The following is a 26639-nucleotide window of genomic DNA, read 5'->3' as shown; positions in this document are numbered from 1 at the left end:
CTGCTCTAACTCTGCTTGGGAGTAAACAATGACAATTTTCTAAATATGTGTGAAAAATAAGTTTTTTTTCCGAATATTCTGAACATATTAAACCTGTAATTGTGTTTGCCCCTGTTGTGCCTTTAGAAAGGCCTGCTGTGACTGCTGACCCTTCTCTCTGACGGATCAACCACTGACCTGTCTGTAACATGTAAAGCAACATGATCGTACATGTTTGTCAGTGTTTTCCTGCCTCTCGGGGACGACCGTTATGGCTGGCAGGATTATGTTTTCTGGCTGTTTGATCATACTCGGCGCAGATCTCAAAATATCTCAGCCATGTCTTGAGGGAATTTCTTCAAATCCACTCAACGTCTCTGATTTTGGTGGTCCAAGGCTAGCGATCCAAAAAAGTTTTAGTGTATAATCAATGAGACCAAATTGAGCACAAATGTTGGGTAAAGTATCTAAAAGGTCAAAGGTCAACTTCACTGACGCCGGGAGGTTCTGTAATGACACTTTGTTTTTCTTTTTCACAACACGCAGAGTTCAACGGTTGTCTGTTTGTCAAGGATGCAACTTTTTGACTTTTCAGAATCGGTTTTGACTTGTCAATCATGCCAACCCGTCCCAGACGAGACCAGACATTAGTCTCCCGATGGCCTGACACATGACGGCAGAACAGGAGGGATAAAGCTTAACAAAGTAAAGGCAAATCAATGTTATCGTTTAATCCTCCAGCTCTCATGGTGGATTCAAATGAGAACAATGGCCATTAATGTTGCAAACAAACGGATTTAAACTGCATTTTATGTGCTTCGTTGGGTTATTCAGCCGCGTCGCTTTTCACTGAAATGATTAGGACGCGATTAAACGGACGGCAGAACGAGTAGCTCACAGGTGCGTAAGGATGAACTGAGGCACTCATATACTCCAACTTTTGTTTCCTCAATTATTATCATCCCTAGAAAAGTATTTGCCTTTCTCATATATTTATGTTCTTTCTTTCCGACGCAAGAACACATGAGTAAGAAACGCTGGGTTGGCTCCCATGCTTTGGTCTAGGTGGGAGTAGGTGTGTGGGGGGGGTGACTTAGAGGTGGTCGGGATGTGGCAGCCGAGGGGGTTCGGCGGCGTACCATTTGGGTCCCCCCTCCACTGAACTCCTGAACCCCCTCGTCTCCAGCTCGCGGGGTAAACCTCTTAACGCACGCACCATTCTCCGCCGGGTCAGGCCGAGGTCTCCAGCCTTTCACGCGTTTGCTGCTAATGAGGTTTCAAAATCTGCGAGCAGGGTGAAGGGAGCCTGACCTACACTCAGGAAAGCGAGCCGCGGAGAGAGAAGGCAGCACCCTTGCTCAAATCATTTCTGACATAAAACCACGCAACAATGTGCAGTAGTCTAGCTCCGGGGATACACTGAGAGAAGTGATGGTAACTAACTTCCATGTTTGATTTGACCTCAAAAATGATCTGGATTTGCAGCTGCCTTTAGTAAGTGCTTTTGGAAGTTTTATGTAATTTTGGTAAATTTTTGGACATTAAAGCATGAACTGACACACGTCTGAAATATTTCAGTTTTAAACTGTTAGTGTTGTTTTTTTTTTCCTCTGAACTTAAATGAGCTGTAAGGGTTCACATAACTAAAATGTATTTTCTTTTCTTGATCCAACCTCATAAAAATTATAACAGGTTACATTTTACCGTAAAAATGTTTGTCTGCTCTTCGAAGCTCTTAGAAATCATAACTTCATCACATAAATTATAAAATGTTCATCAATTGTTTATCAGTCGATGAAATACCCTGTAATAAAGTAACTGACAAAGACCTTAAAATTCTTTTAAAATTTAAAAGATTTGGATAATTTCAGGAAATTTCAGGAGAAAAAACAATATTATTACAAATCATATATTTTTTGTTTTTGTCTCCCTAAATAAAATCAGAGTAAATAAAGGTTTTTTTTTTGTAGGTTTTTATATAAACTACAGAAAACATTTCTACATATGCAGTAATCCTCGCCTTAAAAATATGCTTCAATATCAATTCCTAATTCCTAAGTCTATTTAAATACATTTTTATTTGCCTAATAATTAAATATGATTTTGCATCAAATGCAGAACTGTTTAGCTGGACCACCATAATTTAAACCTTTTCTACTTGAACGTGAGGGAATCAAAAATGACCCGGGACAGAAAATCCCGCCCCCAGACCTTCCGTGGCACGGTTCTGGCTTATTGGTGTCTCTTAGTTTTGCTCCAAAATTGTGGAGAACTCAGTGAAAACACATGACTGTAGAAATATAGCTTAGAAATGTATCTTAAAACAGAAACTGAAACTGTAAAAAATATACAAAAAAGCAAAAAAGATAAACAAACAAAATACAATTTTGTGAGATGTGCAGGCTGGTTCAAAATCTCCGGCACTGTCTGAAAATACCTTTTTGTTCAATACAAAATTAATATTAAATGTTATTTAATTATGCTTTCTTTAAATATATACAGTATTCTTGATATTTATACGTTTGATTAAATTTGTGTTTAATCTTAAATGCTCCTTTTTTTATGTATTGCCTTCCTGTTCTTTTTATTTAAAAAAAAAATATTTTTCAGTATTCAACTTCACATCTTCTGTTTTCTAGGATTTCTCGCTTTTTGTGTTATTTAAATGATTATTTATCAAATCCTTTGTATTCTCAATTTTTTAACTTGTGTTTACTTTATTTTTACTTTATTATTTACAACAAAATAAATATTAGCCCTTAAATATTAGACACTTATTTATTCAAATGACTATCTATTTTCTGGCTTTTATCTTTGTAATGTATACAATTCCCCCCCCTCTCTTCTTAAAGTTTTTATTATTAGAACATTTTGTTTGCTTGTTTTCTTTCCAGTTTAACATTTCGTGCTCTGTCTTTATTTTCTGTTTCACATTAAAAGTCATTATCATTATTTACTCCAATTTTTCGTTTTTTTTATTTTTACTTTTTAATATGCTTATTTTTTGTCTTCCCTGACTTATCAAATATTTAATACAAAATGTGCACCTTGAATCTATTTGACTTCTATTGTTATTATTTCCCTAGTTTTTACTTTTTATTAAAACAAATTGTTGCCAGGTAATTTGCAGCTCATTGTTGTGTGAGGGCATAGCCATGCTTTTTTGGTTTTTAAGTATTAATCTTAATATTATATAATATAATATATATAATTATATAATAAAACCAAATCTTGTTTGACCGTGTATTGCATTGATTTGATGAAGTCACAAAACTCTGAAAGGATCTCCAGTTAACTTTTACAGGAATTCAGCTTAATTCTTGTCCTGCTCTATGACTCCATGCCGGATGTACGTGTGTGCAAAATGTTTATGTATCAAAACCTATAAAATTCAGTTGATTGAGTTATGCGTCTCTGTGTTTTATCCACCAGCAGAGTGAACTCTCCGTAGCCATTTTGCCTCAGCGGTTTAGATGTTTCTCTGAGCGCCGCACTGATTTCTAATCCTCTGTTTACAGGGACAGAGTTCAGTTGGGCTCGGCTTTCAGTTCTCGTTAGTTGGACGAAAAAATTGTAAATTCTTTGCACTGAAAGAGTCATTTTTTTTTTTTTATTCGATGCCTGACTTATAAAAACTACCAGAAAGTAATATTCTAATGTTAAACTCAACGCAGTTTTGACCAGTAAATGTGGTCGGGCTGTAGGTGTACCAGGGTTTGGCTTTAACTAATACATTTATATACTTGAGAAGCTGTTGCTCAAACTGAAAAAAGGGCTCAGTCTTCAAAATGACCAACACAGTCATCCTTTATTTTTTAATGACATTTTCTTTCTGAACAGTTTTAGACGTCCCTCATAAATGTCAGTTAACTGCCATGCTGCTTTTATCATATAAACCATTCATGTCTCATGTGACTGTAATGTGAACACAATTAACACAACTGCAGTGAAAAATAAAAAGATTTAAATGAGCAAAAATAATGAATGAATTACTCATCGTTGTTTTGTTTTTTGTAACAGATCTTTTTTTTTTTTTTTTTATTGAGGAGAGTCAGGTTGCGCTTTCAATTTTTAGAAAATAAACCAATGACAATATTACAAATAATGAAATTGTTACATCATTCACAGGGTTACAGTCAATATACATTTATACAGAAATACAGGATCCCCCCCACGTCAGTCACAGTGGTCTGAACCGGCACTGGTCTACGATGAGGGTTGTAACGGACAGACCAGGGGAGCACGGGTTTCCCCCGTCTGCACTAACCAAGAGTGAGAGCGCTAGTGATGGAGGGGGCAGGTGGGGGCCATCATGGGGGAGGAGTGGGGGGAACAGAGGGGAAACAAAGGGTCATACAGGAGAACACAAGTGCCAGGATGTTGTAGTGGTATGAATGTTTGCTCCGAGCAGCAGCCGGTGTTTGTCCATCAGCAGCTTGCTGGAGTGCCCAGAGCACGGGAGACTGGCGTTCGAGGACTATCTGGGTTCTGAACTCTTCACTCCAGCCAGCTGCATTATTCACACGGCATCAGCAGAGGGTGCTCAGGTGCTTCGTGCTGCAGCTGTTCCGACGAGGAGCCATTTTCTATCCGCCACAACAGGAGGTTAGACTCCTTCCCCTGACCCTGATGGGAGTTTGGTGAGTGTTCAGATGCAGCGCAGCGAGAGCCGGGCGCTGCTAAGGTCTGTGCACGCTATCATGTAACTGTAACTCTAAGACATAACGGCTTTATGACGTTCCTTTCGAAGCTGGCACAGTGTGGGGTTTGAGAGAGCTGAGTGGCTACACTACGATAGGCGAAAGCAACACACTGTTTCGAAAAAAATGCAGATGGCAAATGTGTAAAACTATCAATTGCATCACAACCACACTGCATCAGAAAAAAACCTGTAGAATACTTTTGTTTTCTTAAAACATGGGAAGCCGTCGTAAAATTATACTCTTTAACTACACCTTGTAAGTTAAATAATACATAGTGTCTGAGGAAAGTCAGCAGCAGCAATCGACTGCTTAGAAGGGGATAGAAGCAAGAAAATTAAACAAAGTGCGTAAATACATTTTTTTTTTTTTTATAAATATTTACAAACTTTCCCAGTGATCAAATATATATGTCCAACTGCAATTCTGAACTGTGATTTCCAATCCAGCAATGGACAATGTCATTTCAATGAAATATTCAATCAAATTTCAAAGGGAGCAAAAGAATAATTACAGTGAGTGAAAATTCCTTCAGAAATATGTTAACTATAAAACGTTTGACAGAATAATCAGCGGCTCGTTTTCGATACTTTTTCTTCAAGTTCAATAGTTTTAGTTAAACATGAGAGCCCACTGAACGTTTCTCAGCCCGGACCACTTGAAAATACCTCTGTTTTGTGCAGCGAGAATCCAAATATTTTCCAAGCTCGCCGCAATCAAACTCCTTCCTAACTAAAATAAAAACTAGTAAAATAGACGGTATGCAAAACGAGCTTCATTTTTGCAGCACTCGGTTCTGGCGAGTGTGTGCCTACCCCAATTAAGGTAGTTCCTCTGAGCAAATGTCAGGGATAATTGCCCGACTAATAATTCAGTCTTCGCAGCATCCATGGACAAGCATCTGAATGAGCTAAGAGTGGGGCCGGGGCAGGAAAAAAAGGAAAAAAGATGATTAATTTCTTGTGCATTAAGAGCTTTTCCTGATGACAGCCTATTTGCTGTACCATGAAAAGGCGCGTTGCCTCGCAGAATAAAACCGATGAGCTGTTATGAAGTGAGAAATAGTGAGAGAAGATAAGCCAAAGGTCAGGGAAATCAAAAAAGCTTCGGCTTGGTGGCATTTGGGTCACGGCATCGCCTCTCACTTGCTTCCCGGTTATGACTTAACAGCTTATGAGTCTCCTCTTCCAGCTTCATATAGCATGTTATGAAAAGCTTCCAGGGAAATATTTGCTCTGATGTGTCATACTGCAGATGAAAGTCACCGAGCTGGGGCTTATGGAGCAGGAAAAGAATGAAAAAATCAATGGCTTCACTCTCGGCATTAAATTCTATGGACGACTGTGGAGGATTGGAGGGGAGGATGGCGGTGCTGCAGTAATTGGGGTTTCTCAGGTCGGCGTCTGACGACCTGCTGCAGCCGAACATGGCAGCGTTGTCCGGTCTGGAGGAATCTGGGTTGTGTGCAACATCAGGAACGAGACGGGGAAACAACTGCCTCGCTGTCCAGTGTCGAGACGTCTGCTGGTGTTGATGTTTTAAACGTGCCGAGACATAACCGGACAACTGGAGCGAGCCTGACTACGCGGGGATCAGAGGAAGCTGCAGACAGGTGGCGGACAGGCGTGTGTGTGTGTGATCGGGAGGACAGAGACGGAGTCGTGGGCCTGGACCAGAGCGGCTGTGATCGGGGTGTGGCCGTCCCGCTGTGACCAGACGCATCTGACCGATGGCTCACAGCTGGACGTCCATGTCTGGCTGTCAGGTCGTGGAGGGGAGCCCAGCGGGCGCGCTGCATCGCTGGGATCACTTATTGGCTGTTACCACCAGCCCCTGCTTGATTCACCACCTTTTGGGTGAATCCCCGCATTGCCATGAACTCCATATTTCTCCCATAATCCTTCCAGCGTGTCGTTGACAGTAACAACACGGCGATTAACAGATCTGTACTCATGAGACTGTTGCTCACAAGAAACCATACAATAAATGCAAACATACTGTCTACAGAATGAATCCGAGACCAGTCACAAGGTTTTGTTTAGCTATGTGATTTTTTTTTGCACTAAAATGATTTTGTCATTCAAAAAATAAATCCAAAGTGTTGGTGGAAGATCCAGAGTGCTTGCTGGAGTCAGACAGGAGACTCAGTGCAGAAAAAATCGGGAATAATAACAATTCAATATCCATACAGAAATTTCAATAATATAACACGCATTTTTTTGATTTTTACTCAACAAATGTTTGTAAATTCTATTCATGAACGTGTGTGTTTGTGTGTTAATGTGTGTGGTATCAAAAGTTTCACACTTTAAAGATAAAGACGTCTTTCAAAAAGGAAAACTGGAAGAATAGCGAATATAACGCGAATGAAGCAAGTCCGAGCTATGACCGAGCGAGAGTTTGAGTCTTCGCAGAAAACCGAAGCACTGTGAAATGAAGCACTCACTCAGCATGCTATCAAACACACGTACCGACACTTTGGGAGCAACTGCTTCTTTGTGCATGTGCTCTGTGTGCGCAACATGTGCACGTCCACACAGACGGCAGTGGAGAACAAGACTATGAGGGGGACGAGGGAAGAACGGGGGCCTGTTTCACAAAGGGGGGTTCAACAAACTCCGAGTTCTGGGTTCTGGGCTGCTCAACTCTGGATACGCCGACTCCGAGTTACCGCGGCTACAAAAGTTGAATCACCACGGCAACGCGTAGTAAGCAAAAGTGATCCTCCTGTTTTAGTTCGCTACAACGGAACATATTAGTGCAATCAAATCGTGAATACGAGCACATGTTGAGACGAAAGGGCAACGCGGCGGCTGCAGCGACGGAGAGAGAGTTTGAAGTTGAAGAATTGGGACCAAATGTGAATGAAAATATTTAACGATTGTTTCTTATGAGTGATGAAAGTGGTATATTTTTCTCAGTATTCAACTTGAAACGGTTGAACATGGAGTTGGGTAAAACATATTTCATACACGTAACTCAAACGTAATTAAAAAACAGTTTGGATGAATGGAACAATGGGAAAAAAGATCATTGAAGTTGTGTAGAAAATATGAGTGCATCCAGTCACACTGATGAATGGAAATGTCTTTACTCACAAGTCTGCGAAGGAAACTAATTATTTTGAGGAATTAATGTTATCAACTTTTAAATCATGTTAATTAGGCTACTTGATGACTTTGTGACAACTGGAAAAAGAATAAAACTGGAACATGAGTTGGAGGGGGGGTCATGAGTATCACTTTTCTACATTTGGTACGTTCGGTATTGCCATGTCGTTATTGATAAGCCTGATGAGTAAATTTCAGCTTATGAACTAATAACCAAAGGTATTTTGTGTGAAGTATGAATATACATGATATTTGTGACCGCATTAAAATCTACTTGGATCATTAATATACTTTTCTGACACTAATGCGATACGTCATTGTTCAGACGTCTCTAAAATGTCATGTGATCAGTTGTCTGATTAATTTCAGCTAGGTGAAGGGGAGTCTGTTACCACGGTAACAGCTGTCTGTTAGCGCGTAACAGACTTCTTTTTTTTTTTTTCCCCGCATTGTGAAACCAGCTCAACTGAACCCTCGTGCTGGAGGTTAAGCTACCCCGCTTTGTGAAACAGAAAACTCTGAGTTTCACTGAGTTGAGGTTCAACATAACCGGAACCCGCTTCGTGAAACGGACCCCAGGACTTTCTGTTGATGTGAAGAGCAGAACCTGTTTGTTTTAGCAGGAATCTGTTGGAAGTCAGGCTGTTTTTTTTTTGTTTTTTTTTGATGAGCTAAGAGAAGCCGCTCATAGTGAAAACAACATAAATCCTCCCCTGTGGTCAGTTGTTCTGCTCCTGAAACGATGATCTTTAACAACTCGGAGTTATCAAGGTGTGGCAGGTCAAGTGCATCTGATATGTACAGTACAGGATCATGACTAGTGTGTAAGGATAGAGTTATATTTGGCAGGTTGTAAATATTTCATGGTGAAAGAAATAAAAAAAGAGACTAGTCTTTAGTGAGAGGAAGCATGGTGAAAGGAAATCTTCATCACAAAATGTCAATAATATAGAAAATTTCTTGCAGTGAGGAAAAAAAATACTGTTTTTTTTTTTCTCTTTTTTTCTGGACTACACTGCGTGAACTGTCACTCTCATTTGATGTGGTTTTGACATCAGTCTATGTAACAAGTTGTCCATTTTGATTTTTTTTTCTTTTTCTTTTTCTTTTTCTTTTCACCTGTGGAACCAGCTGGATGTGCACGTCAGGTCCCGCCCCCAGTCTCATCAGTCCACAGAGAGCATCTTTGTTTCCACACGGTGTCCAGAACAAAAACAAAAAACAATATCCCCACTTTGTTGAGGAAGGTGTCCCCAACTTTTCCTTCTTTTCACTTCTTCGTCTTTTCTTCTTCCTCTTCCTTTTTTTTGCCCTTTTAAAGGGTAGCTTTCCTACTTGGTTTATCTAGTGTACAACCTTATATCATCTCTACATTTAGATAAACTCCTTTCCTTCTCAGTTTTTTCTTTAAAAAATTCTTTACAAAATTAGCAGAACAAACAAACCCAAAAAAAAAAGAAAAAATAAAGATAAATGTTCAACATCAAATGAAAACTGATGGAAGATTGGAAGAGAGAAAAAAAAAGAACACAAAAAAAAAAAGAGGAGCTGCTGGTCGCTTCTAACCTCCCATATTTCCGGCTCTAAAGGTGGATCTGGCTGCGTGCTGCCTGGGTTCTTCATGACTTCTGCCGTCACAGCCCTCCACAGCTGATCGCAGGCATGGAGAAAGAGTCAGGGTGTGGGGAGAAGAGGACGAGAGAGGAAACTCGACAGGGGAGTGGGGGGGCGGATGGCAGCCCGGTGCGAAGATCAGGCACGCAAAAAAAAGAAAAAAAATATGGGGAAAAAAGGAAAATGGAAGAAACATCCACTCTGTCCTCTGTGCCCAGAGCCCTGCATCCGATCTGCCTGGTTTTCCCCTCGGCTCCAGTCGGGGAGGGTCAAACCTCCACCGACTGGATCTGGTTCATCTGTGCCCGCATCATCTGGATGCTGTTGAGGATCTTCTTTTGATGGCCTGCTAACGTCACACCAACCCTCAGGATGTCACTGCGAAGCACGGAGAACAGATGTAAGCCTAATTTTGCCTCAGGTTATTATAACAAGTCTTTCATTATTCATACATCCACCTCTTTTCATGTCTGTGAAGGTGAGAGTCTAAACGAAAGACAACCTGGCAAGTCTTGGTCAGCTAAGTTGGGTATCGCAGCGTCACACGACAATTTAAGACACAAGCGTACAGTACGACAAAGAAAAATGGCCATGAAATTCTTTTCTAACTTCAAACAGTTGTGTGTTTGCACATTTTTGAGGTCAGGGCGCTTCTATAATCACACACACACAAAGTAAAAAAACAAAACAAAAAAAAACTAAGCTAAACAAGAACACTTTGGCTGAGGTGGTTAACCCCACCCTTACTACACGACTGAAACAAATGCTTCCAGTGATAGATTAGCAGCAGCTCTTTCACTGAAGTCCATTAAAGATAACGGAGCTGTTACATGATGCTAAATAAACAATTCAATATTGTCTTGCTGCAGCAGCAAATGTTTACTTAATGCTGAACTGTTATTATATTTACCATGAGACAGTTCATCTCCCTCAATGTGGTGAATATCACCAATAGTCACATTTTTTCGAGGGGTTTCTCTATGGAGCCAAATCAAGGCCAAAAGTTTTGCTAATTTGAAAATAAAATTTGAACCTGAAAATTCTTTTTTACAGTTTCAATTAAATTTTTTTCAGTATCAAATCTTTTTTTCAGTTTCAAATCTTTTTATTTCAGTTTCAAATCTTTTTTTCAGTATCAGATCTTTTTTTCAGTTTCAAATCTTTTTATTTCAGTTTCAAATCTTTTTTTCAGTTTCAGATCTTTTTTTTTTCAGTTTCACGTCTTTTTTTTTCAGTTTCACATTTTTTTTTCAGTTTCAGACTTTTGGCCCCGATCTGGCGGGGTGAAACTGAAAAAAAAAGACCTGAAACTGAAAAAAAAAGACGTGAAACTGAAAAAAAAGAAGTGAAACTGAAAAAAAAAGACGTGAAACTGAAAAAAAGAGATTTGAAACTGAAATAAAAAGATTTGAAACTGAAAAAAAGATCTGATACTGAAAAAAATAAAATTGAAACTGTAAAAAAGAATTTTCAGGTTCAAATTTTATTTTCAAATTAGCAAAACTTTTGGCCTTGATTTGGCTCCATATTTCTCATTATCAATACCTATTTGTTCAAGATCTAAAGCTCGGCTGAAGCTCTGAGAGTTTGCAACGCTGTTGTCCACTAGCTTGTTTCAATGCAACTGGTGTGACTCCTCTCAAAGTCGTTCAATCAGCCCCATGTTGTGGTGTTTCCTCTCAATTTTTAAAATGTGGTCAACGAGGCCTGTTGAACACATGGCAGAAAATAAACGGCGCTGTTATGTTCCGCGCTGGTTTGCCCACTGTTCAGCCTCCCAGCTACAGCGTTACGATCTCATAATCACAACCAGAGCCAGCATCGTTTAGAACGGGCCGCGGGAAGGGTCTGGTTCTCGCTTATGTTTTCGACTCAGACACGGAAAGCACGCTTTTCCTTCTTTTTTTTGCGATCTTTTTCCATATACTTATCAGACCGTGAGGAAGAATCGTCAGCACTTACTCCATAGTCATCTGAGAGACCACATCAAATGTAGAAAAGTCCGAATTGGCAAAGTTTTCTTTGTACTGGCCCATCTTGATGGCGTCCAGCCAGTCGTCCACAGTGCTGAATGTGGAGAAGTCTGGGATGCTGCGGTCCAGGAGCGGGAGATGAACACTGGGGGAGACACAAACAGGATATATTAACATAAATGATTATATCAAATGGCAGGTCCAACATCATAGGCAGTCTGGACCACCTGTGTGTGATTTAAACCTGAATTATTACATTATATTGAAAACGCCAGATGGAAATGAGAGAATCCCACAGGCCTAATCCACGAACCGATGTTTCCAAACTGATCTCTCATAAAGGGTATTTTTCCAAATGAAGTGAGGGCCTTGAGGGAGCCAACGCATCCACTCAGTGTCTGTGGAAAATTTGGCCCGCGATCCTGTGCTTCACCACAAACGAAAGTACAGACTGGGATAATGGAAATCAGCTAACCCTGGCTCTCCAAGGAAACTAACACCCAGAGAAGAAAAGCTTAAAAATGTTTTGTTTTGAAAAGTGCACGACTGCTTCGGCACAGGATTTGCCCGAAGCATTCGTGGGGAAGGACCGGATTTATCAAACCAAAAGGCTTTAATTTACATAACCGCTCGGCGCCAGGAGAAACAAGAGACACTGTTTGGTGAATAACAAATGTGCCATGGATGACACTGTAGCAACAGCAGCGATTTCCCGCTAGGAATGGAAAGACTTCACGTCGACAAAAATTTCAGCTGCATCACATGCAGGATGGTATTCACATCAGTGTGAAATGATGCTAAAATTAAAAGCTTGTCTTGTGGGACGCCTACAGAGAGGAGATAAAATACATATGCAAAATACTATACAGAGAGTGAAAGATGGAGGAAGAAAAAGGAAAACACAGAGCAAAAAGCACGAGCCAGCTTTGATCAGCAGCCATCTTATTGCTCACCCTGAAGATAAAGGGGTCATGGCCTTCAGCGTGTTGGGGTTGCGGATCATCTTGTCGAGGTTGTTAACAATCTGGCTGAACTTGGGTCGGTTGTTGCGATCCTTCTGCCAGCAGTCCAGCATGAGCTGGTGCAGCGCGCTGGGACAGTCCATGGGCGGGGGCAGCCGGTAGTCCTGCTCTATGGCATTGATCACCTGCAAGGGGAGACGCAGATCTCTAAGGGTTGCTATGAGGCTCTATGAAGAGGAAATGGATTGATGGAGAGAAGAGAGCGCATGATCCAGCTTTGGAGGAAGTACTGGGATCTTTTTGTTTATACCAGAAAACTGTGTAAAATACTGTATTTTAAAGTGATTACAAAGGCATCAAAATCAAACTTTGAAAGTGATGAGAAATTATATAAATGATAGAAAACATCACAATAATAGATTGTAAGTTGCAGCAGAATTATTATGTTTATGTGGTTAAGCGTTATGTAGTAATCACATTTAGGTTATTTCATTTAAAATGAGACGTCTTTGGCATGTTTTAGTCAAAATACTACTTACATATGGTGTGATATTGGACATTATTGGAGAGCTCCATGCATATCAGTCAGTTTTAGACTAGCGTCTACATCGAGTTTGCTAAGAGAGACCTGATTCTGGATGAACAGAAAACTGCAGTTCCTCAACTGATTTCAAAAGCGAGACAATCTCCATTGAACCCCGTGCCTTCAATGTACAACTCATCTACAGGAAAAAAACCATGCAAACCCTGCTGCTCTTGGGACCATAAAAGTACAGTAAGTTAGCTAAGCTAGTTGACGGTACCGGCAGTGCTCGACTGGAACTCTTGCTGTACTGGTACAGTGCTTTCATTGTCATATCATCAAAGAAGATGAATGGACAGATTTGATTAAAATGAATGTAAGGTAACACTCGTTACCACTGTAGCATAGCATGCAGTTAGGCAATAAGTTTAGGACACATTCCAGTTTCTTTTCTCCCCTATAGGACTAAGATTGCATGTTAAAGGTTAAAGTTCATGATGGTACCACAAGAAAAGTGCTTCCTAGGTCTGTTTCGTTTAGCGTGGTGGCCAGGAAAAAAAAACACTGATCGGCATCTGAATGAGCTATGATTTTTTTCTGGAATGATGCCATTTGGACAGACAAAACCAAAGTGGAGATGTTTGGCAAAACAAAAAAAAGCAATGTGTGGAGAAATCGAAGCAAGGCATGTCAGCACAAACACGCCCTGGCAACTCTCTTGCATGGTGATGACGGTGTCACCATTTGGGCTCCTTTTGAAGACAAGACCTGCAGCTTGCAGTCATTTCCTCAACTGTCAACTCTTCTCTTTATCAATGTATTTTAGAGCTGAATATAAGGCCTGCCATCCGACATTTAATACTTCTCCTACATCACAACAAAGAATACAAGCACCACAAACCCACAACAGAAGGTCTGAAAAAGAAAAGAAAAAAAACAACCGTTGTTTCAATGGGAGCAGACCTCAACCTGAGTGCAGGCCTCAACCTGACAGACATGCTGTCACATGACCCTAAGGGGCATAAATTAATGACTTCAAACTTTAATAACCTGAAGAAGAAAGGGCCAAAATTCTACCACAGCGATGCCAGAGACTGAGAACCGAGTTTTTGCTGCCAAAGATGGTTGTTGAAGCTAGTGAATCATGGGGCGGGCTGTATTTTTCACATGGAGCTTCTGCATTTTGGCTTTTGTTGAATAAATGAAAATGTCATGTGTTGTTCATTTGAGTTTGCATGTAACTGGTTTCAGGACCCAGTAAAAGCTAGATGATTTTTTTTGTAAACAATTAAATATAAAACAAAAGAGTTTGTTCTTTCTTTTCCATTTGCCGTACTGACATACACGATACTTGTACTGCAATGAAGCTCATGTGTCCAACTCAACAGTCATGTTTTATATAAAGCAAATACTGGCACAGAAAGCTTTTAGTTATTACTTCCTAAACATAATTACATGATGTAAAATTATATATGTTTTTGGGCACAAATCCCTGCATTATTTCTGCTTGTGGGGAGTTTTGAAACTCAAACTAGGTCAACAGGAACATAAACCCTTAATTCACCAACTTTAACTCTGCCAGAATTGACCTCATCTCTGGCCTGCACTTCAAGCTCTCTTTCCATAAAGCCACCTTACACATACATGGAGGTGGCATGTGGCTAACATAGAGGAACAACCCAGAGGACACCGAGGAGGAGGGCACGCAGTCCCCTTCTCATTATCAGGGTCATTAAAGGAGCTCCATTCAGACCCAGATTAATCTCATTCACAAGACCTCCAAACGAGCACCCCGATGGAGCAGAAACACTATCTGGAACTGCTAATATGATAACCGTCGAGGTCCTTGCCTCCTCTTAGCACATTAGTATTCTCACTTTCAATTTGAAACTATTTTCATTATCTCTCTCCCCATAATTTTCTCTCTCCTTCACTACCCAGAGGGAGATAGAAAATGGAGGCTCCAGTCAAGAGCAAAAATTGTCCACTGAGCACTGCTGCGCATTTCAAATGATCTGATTATGTCTTTGTGGTGAGTGTGGGGGAATTTTCATATAAAACCCATGTGTTTGGCTAAGGGAAGCAGATACCAATGACAAAATGCATCCCTGAGGCATCTGAGGCAGTAATGAAACTCAGAAGGCCAGAAATGACTGTGTGTGTATCGGAGTGTGTGTGTGCATGCATGGGTGTGCATACATTCAGTCTCAGGAATCAGCAGCAGCAATGAAAATGACGCTAGGCATGTTAAATACATACATCTTGATTGGTCATGTCCCAGTAAGGCCTCTCTCCATAGGACATCACTTCCCACATGACTATTCCGTAGCTCCACACATCACTGGCCGAAGTGAACTTCCTGTACTGGATAGCCTCAGGTGCAGTCCAGCGGATAGGGATCTTCCCTCCCTGTGAACACAAAGGGCACGGCCTGAGCAAGGGGAGTCTAGACTGAAACTCATCCGTCTCAGTGCTCTGGCCTAGTAAAGAGACGCAAACAGGAACAATGCTGATTGTAATCCAAACTCGACGGTGGACATAACAAAAGCCCAGGGAGGAAAGAGTGCTGGATAAAATACTGTTGAAGAAGAAAGAGGAGAACATGTGAAGAGATGTTGTTTGTCTTGTCTCAATTTAGGGCTGGGCGATATGGACCAAAAGTCATATCTCGATATTTTCTAGCTGAATGGCGATACTCGATATATATCTCGATATTTTTTCTGTGCCTTAATTGGGGTTTCCCCCAAAGCATTATAGCATAGCATCTCTGTTAGCTTCATTTTTTTCTGAGGCAAACCCTTAAAAAAGTTTTAATACAAAGCCTCGTGCCAAATGTCACACAGGTACATTTATTAACAGAGGTCTGCACAATATCAAAATGTATAAAACAAATGAAATAAAAATAAACTGCCTGCATATATAGAATAAAAATGCTTCTTGAATAAAATAAAACAAATATCCCTTTCCTGCATAACAATTAAATTAAAATACACTGTGCAATTAATACAATGTAGACAGTAACAGGCAGACTTTTCCACTGAGGTTGACAGTTGTGCAAATAACAAAACATTTGTGCAAATCTCAAATAAAACATTCAAGTCAATTTGTCACAAAATAAGCTATATCAAAATCATTAAAAAAAAAATGTAAACATTTTTTTTTTTTTTTTTTATTTTTTTTAAATCGATATAAACGATATTGTCTCGTACCATATCGTGTTTGAAAATATATCGATATATATTAAAATCTCGATATATCGCCCAGCCCTATCTCAATTTAACCTTAACAATAACCTACAAAACCTTCTAGCAGGACCTGGTGAATATAATTCTCTGAGAATTGAGGCAAGTTTTCTTTTGCTAAATAATTACACTGTTGCTTCAATGAGTGTATGAAGGATGTGATTTAAATATTTCATACCAAAGCACTGGTGTAGGTAGGATCCGATGTGTCATCCTCCAGGAAGCGTGAGAGGCCAAAGTCTGACACTTTGCACACAAGGTTGCTGTTGACCAGGATATTTCGGGCGGCAAGGTCACGATGCACATAATTCATGTCGGCAAGGTACTTCATGCCCGAGGCGATGCCACGTAGCATACCGACGAGCTGGATCACCGTGAACTGCCCGTCATTTTGCTGTGAAACAGACATATTGCGTTACAGTGGGGAAATAAAATCACCTCATTAAATCTCAGATTTAACAAACAACAATTTAAAAACATTTTACGCTCTGACTTCTTCTCTTGTAATGATTTGAGCCACTGAAAAACCATCGTGCTGTGGTCTTTTGGTTCATTTATTATGTGTACGTTGGTCGACCACAAGCTGCACTATTGCTCGTACGGCTGAAACTGTTCACAAATGTCTTGATTTCAACGGTTCATTCATGGCAGCTTTACATGTGCACTGAGCAAACTACAAGCCGAGTGAAGGATTTTTTGGGTACTCAGCGAACGCACTGGCTTGCGTGCAGTCTTTAAAAAAGCTAACGGTGGATAGCTCAAGGATATGGTGGAGGCCGCGCAAAGGTCGGCGATGACCAATTTCACCTCAAAGAAGATGAAGTGTCAAAAAGAATAATAAAAAACAAAGTAATATGGTTAAAAAAGCACAACCATATTCATGACTTTAAAAAACAGTTTCATCATTAACGCAGCACTTTGTCTACTACGTCTGTTTCTTTCAGAGCTTCTGCAAAAACCTCTAAATTACCAAAAAAAAGCTAACAATGATCTTGCTAAAGTTTCACAAACCTGCTTTGACAGCCCCCCCCACAGAAAAATTCACAGGACCGATCTGCTGGGTTTGTTAGTGCACAACGCCTGCCTGTTAAATTACTTTTCTGAGACAGCTTCCGTAATGGTACGTTGCAGTTCCCAGGTGGAAATGCTCAGCCATGGTGCTGAGTGCTTACTTGAGTGCTCCTAATATGCATTCTAGCATATAAAAAATACACCATATGGACATGTTAACAAGGTCAAAAGCTTGATTTTCACTAGGGGCGGCATTTAAGTGCCCAACTGCCTGCCAGATGTGGGCTTTTTTAGATCGTTGGTAAGTTTTTCTTGTTTAGCAGACTCGACCTTTAGATCCTTTTCCCAAAATGTCTTTGTTGGTGTACTACACTTCAATTAGGAGCCTATTGCTGAGATTATTGCTATTTTTATGAAATTACACTTAATATACCACTCCCTGTCCAGAGTGTGCCCCTGCCTGTGCTGTGAGCCTGTAGTGAAATAAGCTGGGATGGATGGATGGATGGATGGATGGATGGATGGATGGATGGATGGATGGATGGATGGATGGATGGATGGATGGATGGATGGATTGATTGAGAGATTTTTTTATTTTTTTTATCCCCTATCCACGAACTCTTTGTAAAAAAAAATGTTACAAATTTACACTTAACTTTCTTTAGTTATATTACTATATAATAATTTGATTTAGACATAGAATATTTATATGAAACTCAATCAGTGTAAAGATAACAAAGAAATGTGACTATTTTGATTACCGTATTTTCTGGACTATAAGCCGCACCTGCATATAAGCCGCATCTGCTCTATTAAAAAAAAAAAATAATTAAAAAAAAATATACAAGCCGCACCTGCATCCGCTCTATTTAAAAAAAAAAGATATCCAAGCCGCAGATATTTCTGTTGTTAGATTAGATATTTACTACATGTACAGAAGGATTTTGAACTGTAAATGATGTACATGTTTGTACCTAAATAGATCCTTTCCTAACAGTGTCTTTTAACACGGCAGCAACTTTGCTGATTAAAACAGGACAGAACCAAGAGAAAATAACCGGTATTTATTTATCTATTTATCTGTTTGAAATCTGCTTCTCCTACTTCTATCTGCTAAAAAAGAAGTAGCGTATTCTTCTTTGCATTTATTTTGTCTTAGTTTTGATTCTAATACCGGTTAGAGCGCCCCCGAGCGGTGGAAGAAAAATCCACAGAATAGCCGCACCTTTGTATAAGCTGCATGGTTGAAAACCTATGAAAAAAGTAGCGGCTTATAGTCCAGAAAATACGGTAAATTACGCTTAATATACCACTCCCTGTCCAGAGTGTGCCCCTGGCTGTGCTATGAGCCTGTACTGAAATAAGCTGCGATGGATGGATGGATGGATGGATGGATGGATGGATGGATGGATGGATGGATGGATGGATGGATTGATGGATTTTTTACATTTTTTTATCCCCTATCCATTGAACTCTTTGTAAAAAAAAAAATGTTACAAATTCACACTTAACTTTCTTTAGTCATATTACTATATAATAATTTGATTCAGACATAATATTTATATGAAATTCAATCAGTGTTAAGCTAACAAAGAAATGTGACTTTAAAGTATTGGCTTCCATGAAATAACCCAGCAGGATATCAGTATTGTAGTTGTGATTGGGTTCAGCGGGTCTGGCTGGGGCTGGGCAGGCCGAGCAGGGTCTGGCTGTCTGTCTACAGCTGTTCCCCTCCCCGGTTTGGTGACGGCTTTACCCCATGCGTGGGGAGAGTCTGGAGCTGCGCTGCAGCTGTGTCTCCAACTGCGCACACCTGCACTCTCGCCACCACCCACCACGACACCGAAGGAAGTAGACGAGTCCGGAGCACGGCGCATTGGAGCATTAGGCCGAGTGCAGACAGACAGAATAGCTAAGAGAGGAAACTGGGAGAGCGGGTGAGGAAAGCCCAGAGCTCAGCCAAATTCCTCTAAACTGTTTCTCTTTCAAACGCTTCATTGCTCATTAGTCAAGTTGAAGATCCCCCCCCCCCCCCCCCCCACTTCAAGCTGCTCCGCCTCTGCTACCATAGCGTTCAACCAGTATGTATTATTAATGAAACAGTTTATGTGCCAATGTGTATTTGTGAGAACAGAGTGGTATACTTTAAATGCAAAGACTGGAGACAAAACTACGACGGAGTATTAGGGCCAAACAAAAAAAAAGAAAAAAGGAAATTACGAGAATAAAGTCATAATGTAATGAGAATAAAGTCATAAAATTACGAGAATAAAGTCATAATGTAATGAGAATAAAGTCGTAAAATTACGAGAATAAAGTCATAATATTACGAGAATAAAGTCGTAAAATTACGAGAATAAAGTCATAATATTACGAGAATAAAGTCGTAGTATATTATAAATATATAAATATAACTTCACAAGATGCTCAATATTCTTCATTTTAACACAGGGAGAAGAAGCTCTTCCTGTTATATTCTCATAAATTATATTCTCATAATATTACGACTTTATTCTCGCAACATTACGACTTTATTCTCGTAATGTTACGACTTTGTTCTCGTAATTTTACGACTTTATTCTCGTAATATTACGACTTTATTCTCATAATATTACGACTTTATTCTATTACGACTTTATTCTCGCAACATTACGACTTTATTCTCGTAATTTTACGACTTTATTCTCATTATATTATGACTTTATTCTCGTAATTTCCAATTTTTTTTGTCTTAGTTTGGCCCTAATACTCCGTCGTACAAAACCAAGAATGAACTAAGTAAAACTCTAACATAAACGATGTGAGCAGTTTTGCACACCAAAGCCTCACGTTCATTGTCTTACTCTCTAAAGATAACCATTTTTTCTCCATACTTTTTATCCCTCTACTAATCGTGTTGATTATTGCAGTGAAGCCAAAGTTTAGTCAGGCAGCTGAGAAATGACAGCAGTGACCAGTGGAACCAGCCACCGTCACCCTAAAAGACACAAACCAGGCTCAAAGGCTTTAACACCGTCAGCAACTCGTGTCAAGCCGTCCCTGTTATGTGCTAAAAGGGCTCCCTGCGTGCTTCTTCTTTTTTTTAACCACAATGTGCTGTCAAGTATGTTTAGTTAAGATCTATGTGCACAGAAAAAAAAAGCATTCACCACCACTTCAAAATCTAAAGAGTCAATGTTTTGCATCTCAGAGGTCGGAGGCAGTATGCAAATAAGGCTGTGCACCCAGCCTTCAGCAGCGTGCTGACAGAAGCGTCTTCGGGATGTTTTTGATGTAGTTTTGGAGGAGGAATCTTGTACTGACAACCAGCGTAGGTTTCAAACTTTTGAGAGAATCAATAACAGGCGTAATCTTTCGAGGCAGCTTAATTACTGTATGTATTTTCCTTTCTTTTAAGGTCAACATTCCAGCGCTATTAGAATATTAAGGATTCTCTCTCACTGAGGTAACTTTTTCCAGTTGCCTGTTACTCTTTTAAAATGTTTTGGTGAAACAATTCCTGTGAATTCTGCTTGCACGGTGGGTTTTTCAGGTCAACCACCCACCAACACTTTGATAACAGACTGGAAAATGAATAATAACGAATGCTGACGACTTAAATCTCACATATGGAGCCCTCCCCAATCTCTGATACAAAGAGTCTATAATCAATAACATGGAGAGGACTGCTGAAGTCTCTCACAACTACTCTGGATTCTGTTGCTGTTCCATAAAATAACTAACTCTAAATAAATAAATAATTTTAAAAAATGAATCCCATCACATGCTCTGACAGTAACTACACACTCTGATTGCAGCTCAGTCTCACAGAATTAATAATTATTATTTGTCCACATGTCCCAAATGTAGCCGTGTCATAAAAAATGTGCAGAAATAGTGAGATAATAATGTTTTACTTTGCCAGCTGTTTTATACAGACCATTATGTCACTCTAGTCATGTATTTTTTATGACTAACCTGAACTAACCACAACTGACAGCCATGTTAAAAACGGCAAAGCTCCAGGACAATACCGAGTCAGATGAGGCTAAGACTTGGTACAGTGGTGTGACATCACCTCCATCCTAATCGTACCTCCTCATAAATATTTTTAGATCTTATACGTGTGAAAAATACCTTCTGTGACAGTACCACATTATTAAAAAGGACAAAAATAGGCATGTAATGTTTTAAGGCCCTTGAAGTTAGACATTTTACAGTGTCTGATCATTCGTGACAGCATCATATAATGTACAGATGTGGCCGTGTTACCATTTCAGAGAGGCAGGTGGCTGTTTCGTTTCGTAGCAGCTGGAGTTCAATTTTAAGAAGTCACTAAAACGGCGTATACTGTACACTTTCACATTTAAAGAGACTCTTTCTCATTCAAATTATATACACAAGTTTAAAGTGAAAAAAGAAATGATCAATCCAACCAAAAGAAGTACACACATATTGACACATAAACTATAAAAAAAATCTTATTCTTCTAATAACGATAATAATTAAAGCTGCAAGCAGCGATGATCAGGCTTTTTGGTCATGTTTAGGGGGGCAAAAAGGCCCTCCTTTCGTCAGAAGAAAAAAAAAGAAAGAAAGAAAAAATTCCTACAGATACAATAGGGCCTTCGCACTGTAAGTGCTCGGGCCCTAATTAAAGCTGCAAGCAGCGATAAACGGGCCCTCGCGCTTGCAATTTTCACCAATAAAGGTATAGGACTCAAAACTAAGTCCGATGACACCACCCACGACTCTGTATGTCATACCATTCAAAAGGTATGGCAGAAAATAGGAACTATAGAATATCAACCAATCAGAAGAAGGGGGGGCGCACTTTTTGGCATTTAATGTCGCCACGGTAACGCTTTTGACTGAGAAAAGTAATGTGCATCGTTGCAGGATCGAGACGCACATTTTGATGTATAACATACCTGGGTTTACATTACGGTTCAGGCGAAGAAACGGCCGAAGAAATTGCATAAATTGCGCCAAAATTACACAATTCATTCAAAATGGCCGACTTCCTGTTCGGTTTCGGCCATGGCGCCAAGAGACTTTTCTTTAAGCTGCGACATGATACAGATGTGTACCGATTTTCGTGCACGTCAAACCGTATTGTGGGGCTTGAGGCACGAAGTTTTCTAGGGGGCGCTGTTGAGCCATTAGGCCACGCCCATTAATGCAAACCATGAAATATCAAATTTATCGCCAGGCCTGGCTTGCGTGCAAGATTTGGTGACTTTTGGGGCACGTTTAGGGGGGCAAAAAGGCCCTCATTTCGTCGGAAGAAAAACGAGAACAAAAAAACATTTCCTACAGATACAATAGGGCCTTCGCACTGTCAGTGCTCGGGCCCTAATAATAATAATTATTCATAATGGCATTTACTGTTTCCAATAACTCTCTGGATTGAATTAAATTCCAGGCATTTCACTGAGCGCCCTATAAAGAGTTAAAGGGGATGAAAGCATCAGAAAAAAAGACAGGAAAAAAAAAAATGTTTTCATTACAGTATCATCTCAAGACAGATGGTGATATAATGTCTGACATCTCATCTCGTAGGCAGTTTCAGTGTAGACCATCGAAGTTCTCATATCGAGTCTTGCCAAGTATTTGAATTATTTATGCGGGTCATACATCGGGGAGTATGGACAGTTCCTCTGCAATATCCTCCACTGGTGAGATTGCGAAAATTAAAAATCCACTGAACGTTGACTATTTCTTGTCAGGGAATAGAGGCGACATAATGTGAGCAATATAATACTCTATGCACAGAACAGCATAGTGAGCAGAAGAGAGGGACTACAAATCAAACAGCAAGCATGATCCTGCTCTCTATCTGGAAAGATGCTTTGTGATGCTGTGTAAGGACAGTGAGGAAATATTAATTATACTAAGCAAAGCAAAAAGAAAAAGAAAAGGTATACAGATATTCTGCATGCAAATTCTCTAAATGAATAATTATGAACAATAATCGAGTGGATTCTGTGACGAATGTGCAAAGCCTCGGTGGAACAATGACTGAATCATTTCATTTCCAAGTCTCAGATATTAGATTAGATATATTTTTCTGACAAATCCCAACAGCTGCAATCGTTCAGTTTCATCAACAACTTAAAATGTTCTTATTGCAAGTATTTTAACTATCTTGGAGGAGGTACAATTTTAAACGGATAGCTTTTTATTTATCCAAGAAGTGAAGGTGAATTCATCGAGGTGTAGTTGATTAATGGTAATTCCGTGAGTTGTTACACACACAGCAAAAAACAAATAAACCTTGGCATGTTTGTGCATAATAATGCTCTCTTTGCATATCACGAGTAATTGCCTCCTGTCAGTTTTTGACAGACAGTTAGCAGATAGCTCAGCGGTTGTTTAGTGAAGCAGAAGAGTACCGTCATAAAGTCGTTAGTCTGTGAGCACCATCTGAATTTTAAGGCTCATCAAAGTGAGGGCTCTGAATGGAGACATCAGACCTTCAGGGCGGCTTGTCCTGTCAGTTTGTGCTGCAGTGCAGAGCTTTCAGCTCTTTAATGCGTGTCGCTCTGACATCAAATTTTGTCAGAAAATGTAACAAACAAGCAGGTACTGCTGCACAGTAGGTACAGCTATGAACCTGTTGGTAGTCAAATACCATAATCTTATTATCGTACAGAAATAGTACAGAAATAGAAAGGGTGTTTGAGACAAAATTTTTAGGTGTCATCATGGACCATAAATTAAATTGGAAGATGCATATTAATCATGTCAAATCTAAATTAGCTAAATCAATAGCCATATTATACAAGGTAAAAGATATGTTGAACCAGCGTGCTTTATATATTTTGTATTGTACTATGTTTATTCCCTACATTACATACTGTTTAGAAATATGGGGGAGTGCATATTTTACCCATACTAAACCGATCTTTATTCTTCAAAAAAGAGCGGTAAGGATTATCACAAAATCAAGTTATAGAGAACCATCAAATGAACTATTTATTAAATTAAGGGCATTTAAATTCATGGATTTAGTGGAATACAAAATAGCATTGATAATGTACAAAGTGTTCAACAGATTGTTACCTAGTAAAATTGTAAGCATGTTTAAAATAAGAGTAAGTAGATATGAGCTTCGTGGGAAACGTATGATTGAAAAACCAAAGTCTAGGACTAAAATTAAAGATCAATGTATTACTGTAAGGGGAGTAAATATATGGAATGCACTTGATGAAAAATTGAAGATGTGCCAGTCGATTCATGCATTCAAACGTTTGTTTAAGTTTAATGTGTTTGAAAAATATGAGGGATCCAGTAGATGATACTATTACGGAATTATGTTCAGGATTGTGTAAACAATATGATTTATTTTTTTTGTATTATGTTTTGTATGTTTGATCTGAATAAGTTGATCATGTGAGAAGGGTAGGCGTAAATAAGCAATAGCTTCAGCCTATTCCTTTTCGGTTAGGTCTCTCTTTTTTTTTATGTGAACTAATGCTTTCAGTTGGTGTCTACATTAAGAATGACCTGACCGAAATAAATATATTTTCATTCATTCATTTTCATTCATTTTCATTCATTCATTCATCGTATTACTGCATTTTCATTTGTATTCTACGTGCAGTTATACAGTGTATACTATTTAAACCTTAAATAATAATAATGCAAGAAATAAGAGTCAAATAAACCACATCTGCAATATTTCAACATCTAAAAATCTGTTTTCTCACCCTGAGAAAGGTGTCCAGAGAGCCGTTCTCCATGAACTCAGTGACGATCATCACAGGACTGCTCTTGGTGACCACGCCTTCCAGGCGAATGACGTTAGGATGGTCGAACTGGCCCATGATGCTGGCCTCGCTCAGGAAATCCCGTCTTTGCTTCTCAGTGTAGCCAGACTTCAGGGTCTTTATGGCTACGAACATCTCCCTTTTACCTGGGAGCTTTAGGTTACCGCTGCACACTTCTCCGAATTCTCCTGTTAAGAGGCCGCGCAGGGGAAATAAAAAATGAAAACATAAAAACAGTTTTATTACTCTGGAGTGACAAGTGCAGCCAAAGTGAGCAGGAATGCATGGAAACGTGTTGCTCTATCCAGGTTTAAGACGGATTTTTGTCATTACCTGCACCGATGACTTGTTCAATCTTCACGCAGGATATATCAATCTCCTTTGCAAACTCCCTCACAGCCTCGTTGGGGTCCTCATATGTGAACGGATCGATGTAAATCTTCATTCCTGGAGTCACTTGTAAGACAGGAAGAAGACTCTAAAATATTTCAATCCTGTGGTCATTCTTTCATTTTTATTGGCCAAGTGCATTCAGGAATAATAGAGGTCCATTCGCCTGCATTCCTACATCTATTTGTATGTCATTCAGGTAGTGAACGGTAGAAGATGCAGGAGATATGGGGATTACATCGAATGCCTCGTGACTACCGTAGATTGTTGTTTAGTGATGGAGGATGTGTCCTCTCTAGTCTTCCATGGTACCGATTAACACTCAGGAGAGAAACCTGGGTCCTATATCAGTATCACTCAGCTCCACTTGTAGATATAAATTGGCTCTCCTAAGCCCTCATGTCAGGTAAATTGGCTTAAGGTGGCCTTTAAGTGTTTGAGGACTTAAGTGTCCTGAGTTTTAAATCCGCTTATTTTGCTCATACCTCCACATCAGACCTGAGGCCATTTGAATGGATACTGAACTCATGCCTGGGCCCGCTGCAGCGCTAGAAGGGCATGCGCATCAAAACCTGGCACAGCACACTCAGAGAGCATGCTCCAGGGATGAACAGATGGAGAGCATCTTACCAGGCAAAACCCCCCATTAGTAAATCCTACAATCTCCTCTCAAGCAGAAGCCCTGTTCAACAGACCACCTTTCTGTAATGGCAAAGACCACCAAAAACAGGGGCAAAAGCCTGAAGTGTGACTGGTGTGAGGACAGGATGCACACAAGACTCTTGGCTCTTGATAATAGCTGTGAAATGCCCAAGCCCTTTACTGGCACACGCTTCGCTGAAGCATAAACTGGACTTCTTAGCACAGCGTGATTGCATTCTGCTGAGAAAACTACCTTGTATGATTACCTTATGAGTGGGATTCACAAAGAAAAGGATGAAGCAGGGTGCTAATTACCAATTAAACAAATAAAAAGGAGTTACTAAACCACAGATGGGAAGTTTTTCCTCTTTTTTCCCTGAAATAAGGCATCAGAGTAAGATGGATTAGCTTTAATATCTTAGATGGAGGCAAGGCTGAAATGACTTCTCAGCTCTTTCACACAGATCTATCACAGCATTATTGTCATTTTAAACTGTACGCTATTGCCCTGTATGAGGAAAGAAAATCTTTGAGTAATTCCATTCATTCCCCAAATCTTTAGAAAATTTCAACAATAGCAAATGACTCATGTGCGTTTACATCCTAATGGTCCCAATGTGATTGAGGACTGACCTATTTCCAGTACAATGGATTTAGTTAACTATGAAATGTGATGCAAAGAACACACATTTAAACACTGTATCGGATGTGGCTAAATCCGGGCTCCGAGGGAGCAGAATCA

General features: G+C 39.7%; 1 protein-coding gene across 4 annotated transcripts in view; it reads right to left on the bottom strand.

The window, feature by feature from the left end:
* Positions 1–4892: 4892 nt before the first annotated feature.
* ephb2b (eph receptor B2b) overlaps positions 4893–26639 on the bottom strand; it is a 149868-nt gene continuing 128121 nt past the window's right edge. For 2 of the 4 annotated variants that reach the window (XM_061726942.1, XM_061726943.1), the window contains exons 10-16: positions 25199–25321; positions 24806–25053; positions 16282–16497; positions 15121–15270; positions 12330–12523; positions 11366–11521; positions 4893–9781 (exon numbers count right to left, since the gene is read on the bottom strand). In XM_061726942.1, coding sequence (XP_061582926.1) covers positions 9673–9781; positions 11366–11521; positions 12330–12523; positions 15121–15270; positions 16282–16497; positions 24806–25053; positions 25199–25321 — 1196 coding nt within the window. In that variant the 3' untranslated portion in view covers positions 4893–9672. The remainder of the gene's footprint in view (positions 9782–11365; positions 11522–12329; positions 12524–15120; positions 15271–16281; positions 16498–24805; positions 25054–25198; positions 25322–26639) is intronic. The other 2 variants (XM_061726944.1, XM_061726945.1) reach the window with 1 other exon arrangement.

The sequence above is a fragment of the Cololabis saira genome, chromosome 8 (assembly GCF_033807715.1).
Source record: "Cololabis saira isolate AMF1-May2022 chromosome 8, fColSai1.1, whole genome shotgun sequence".
In the NCBI taxonomy this organism is placed as follows: Eukaryota; Metazoa; Chordata; class Actinopteri; order Beloniformes; family Belonidae; genus Cololabis; species Cololabis saira.
Note: the sequence above shows the minus strand (reverse complement) of the source record. Positions and strands in the feature narration are given on the sequence as shown.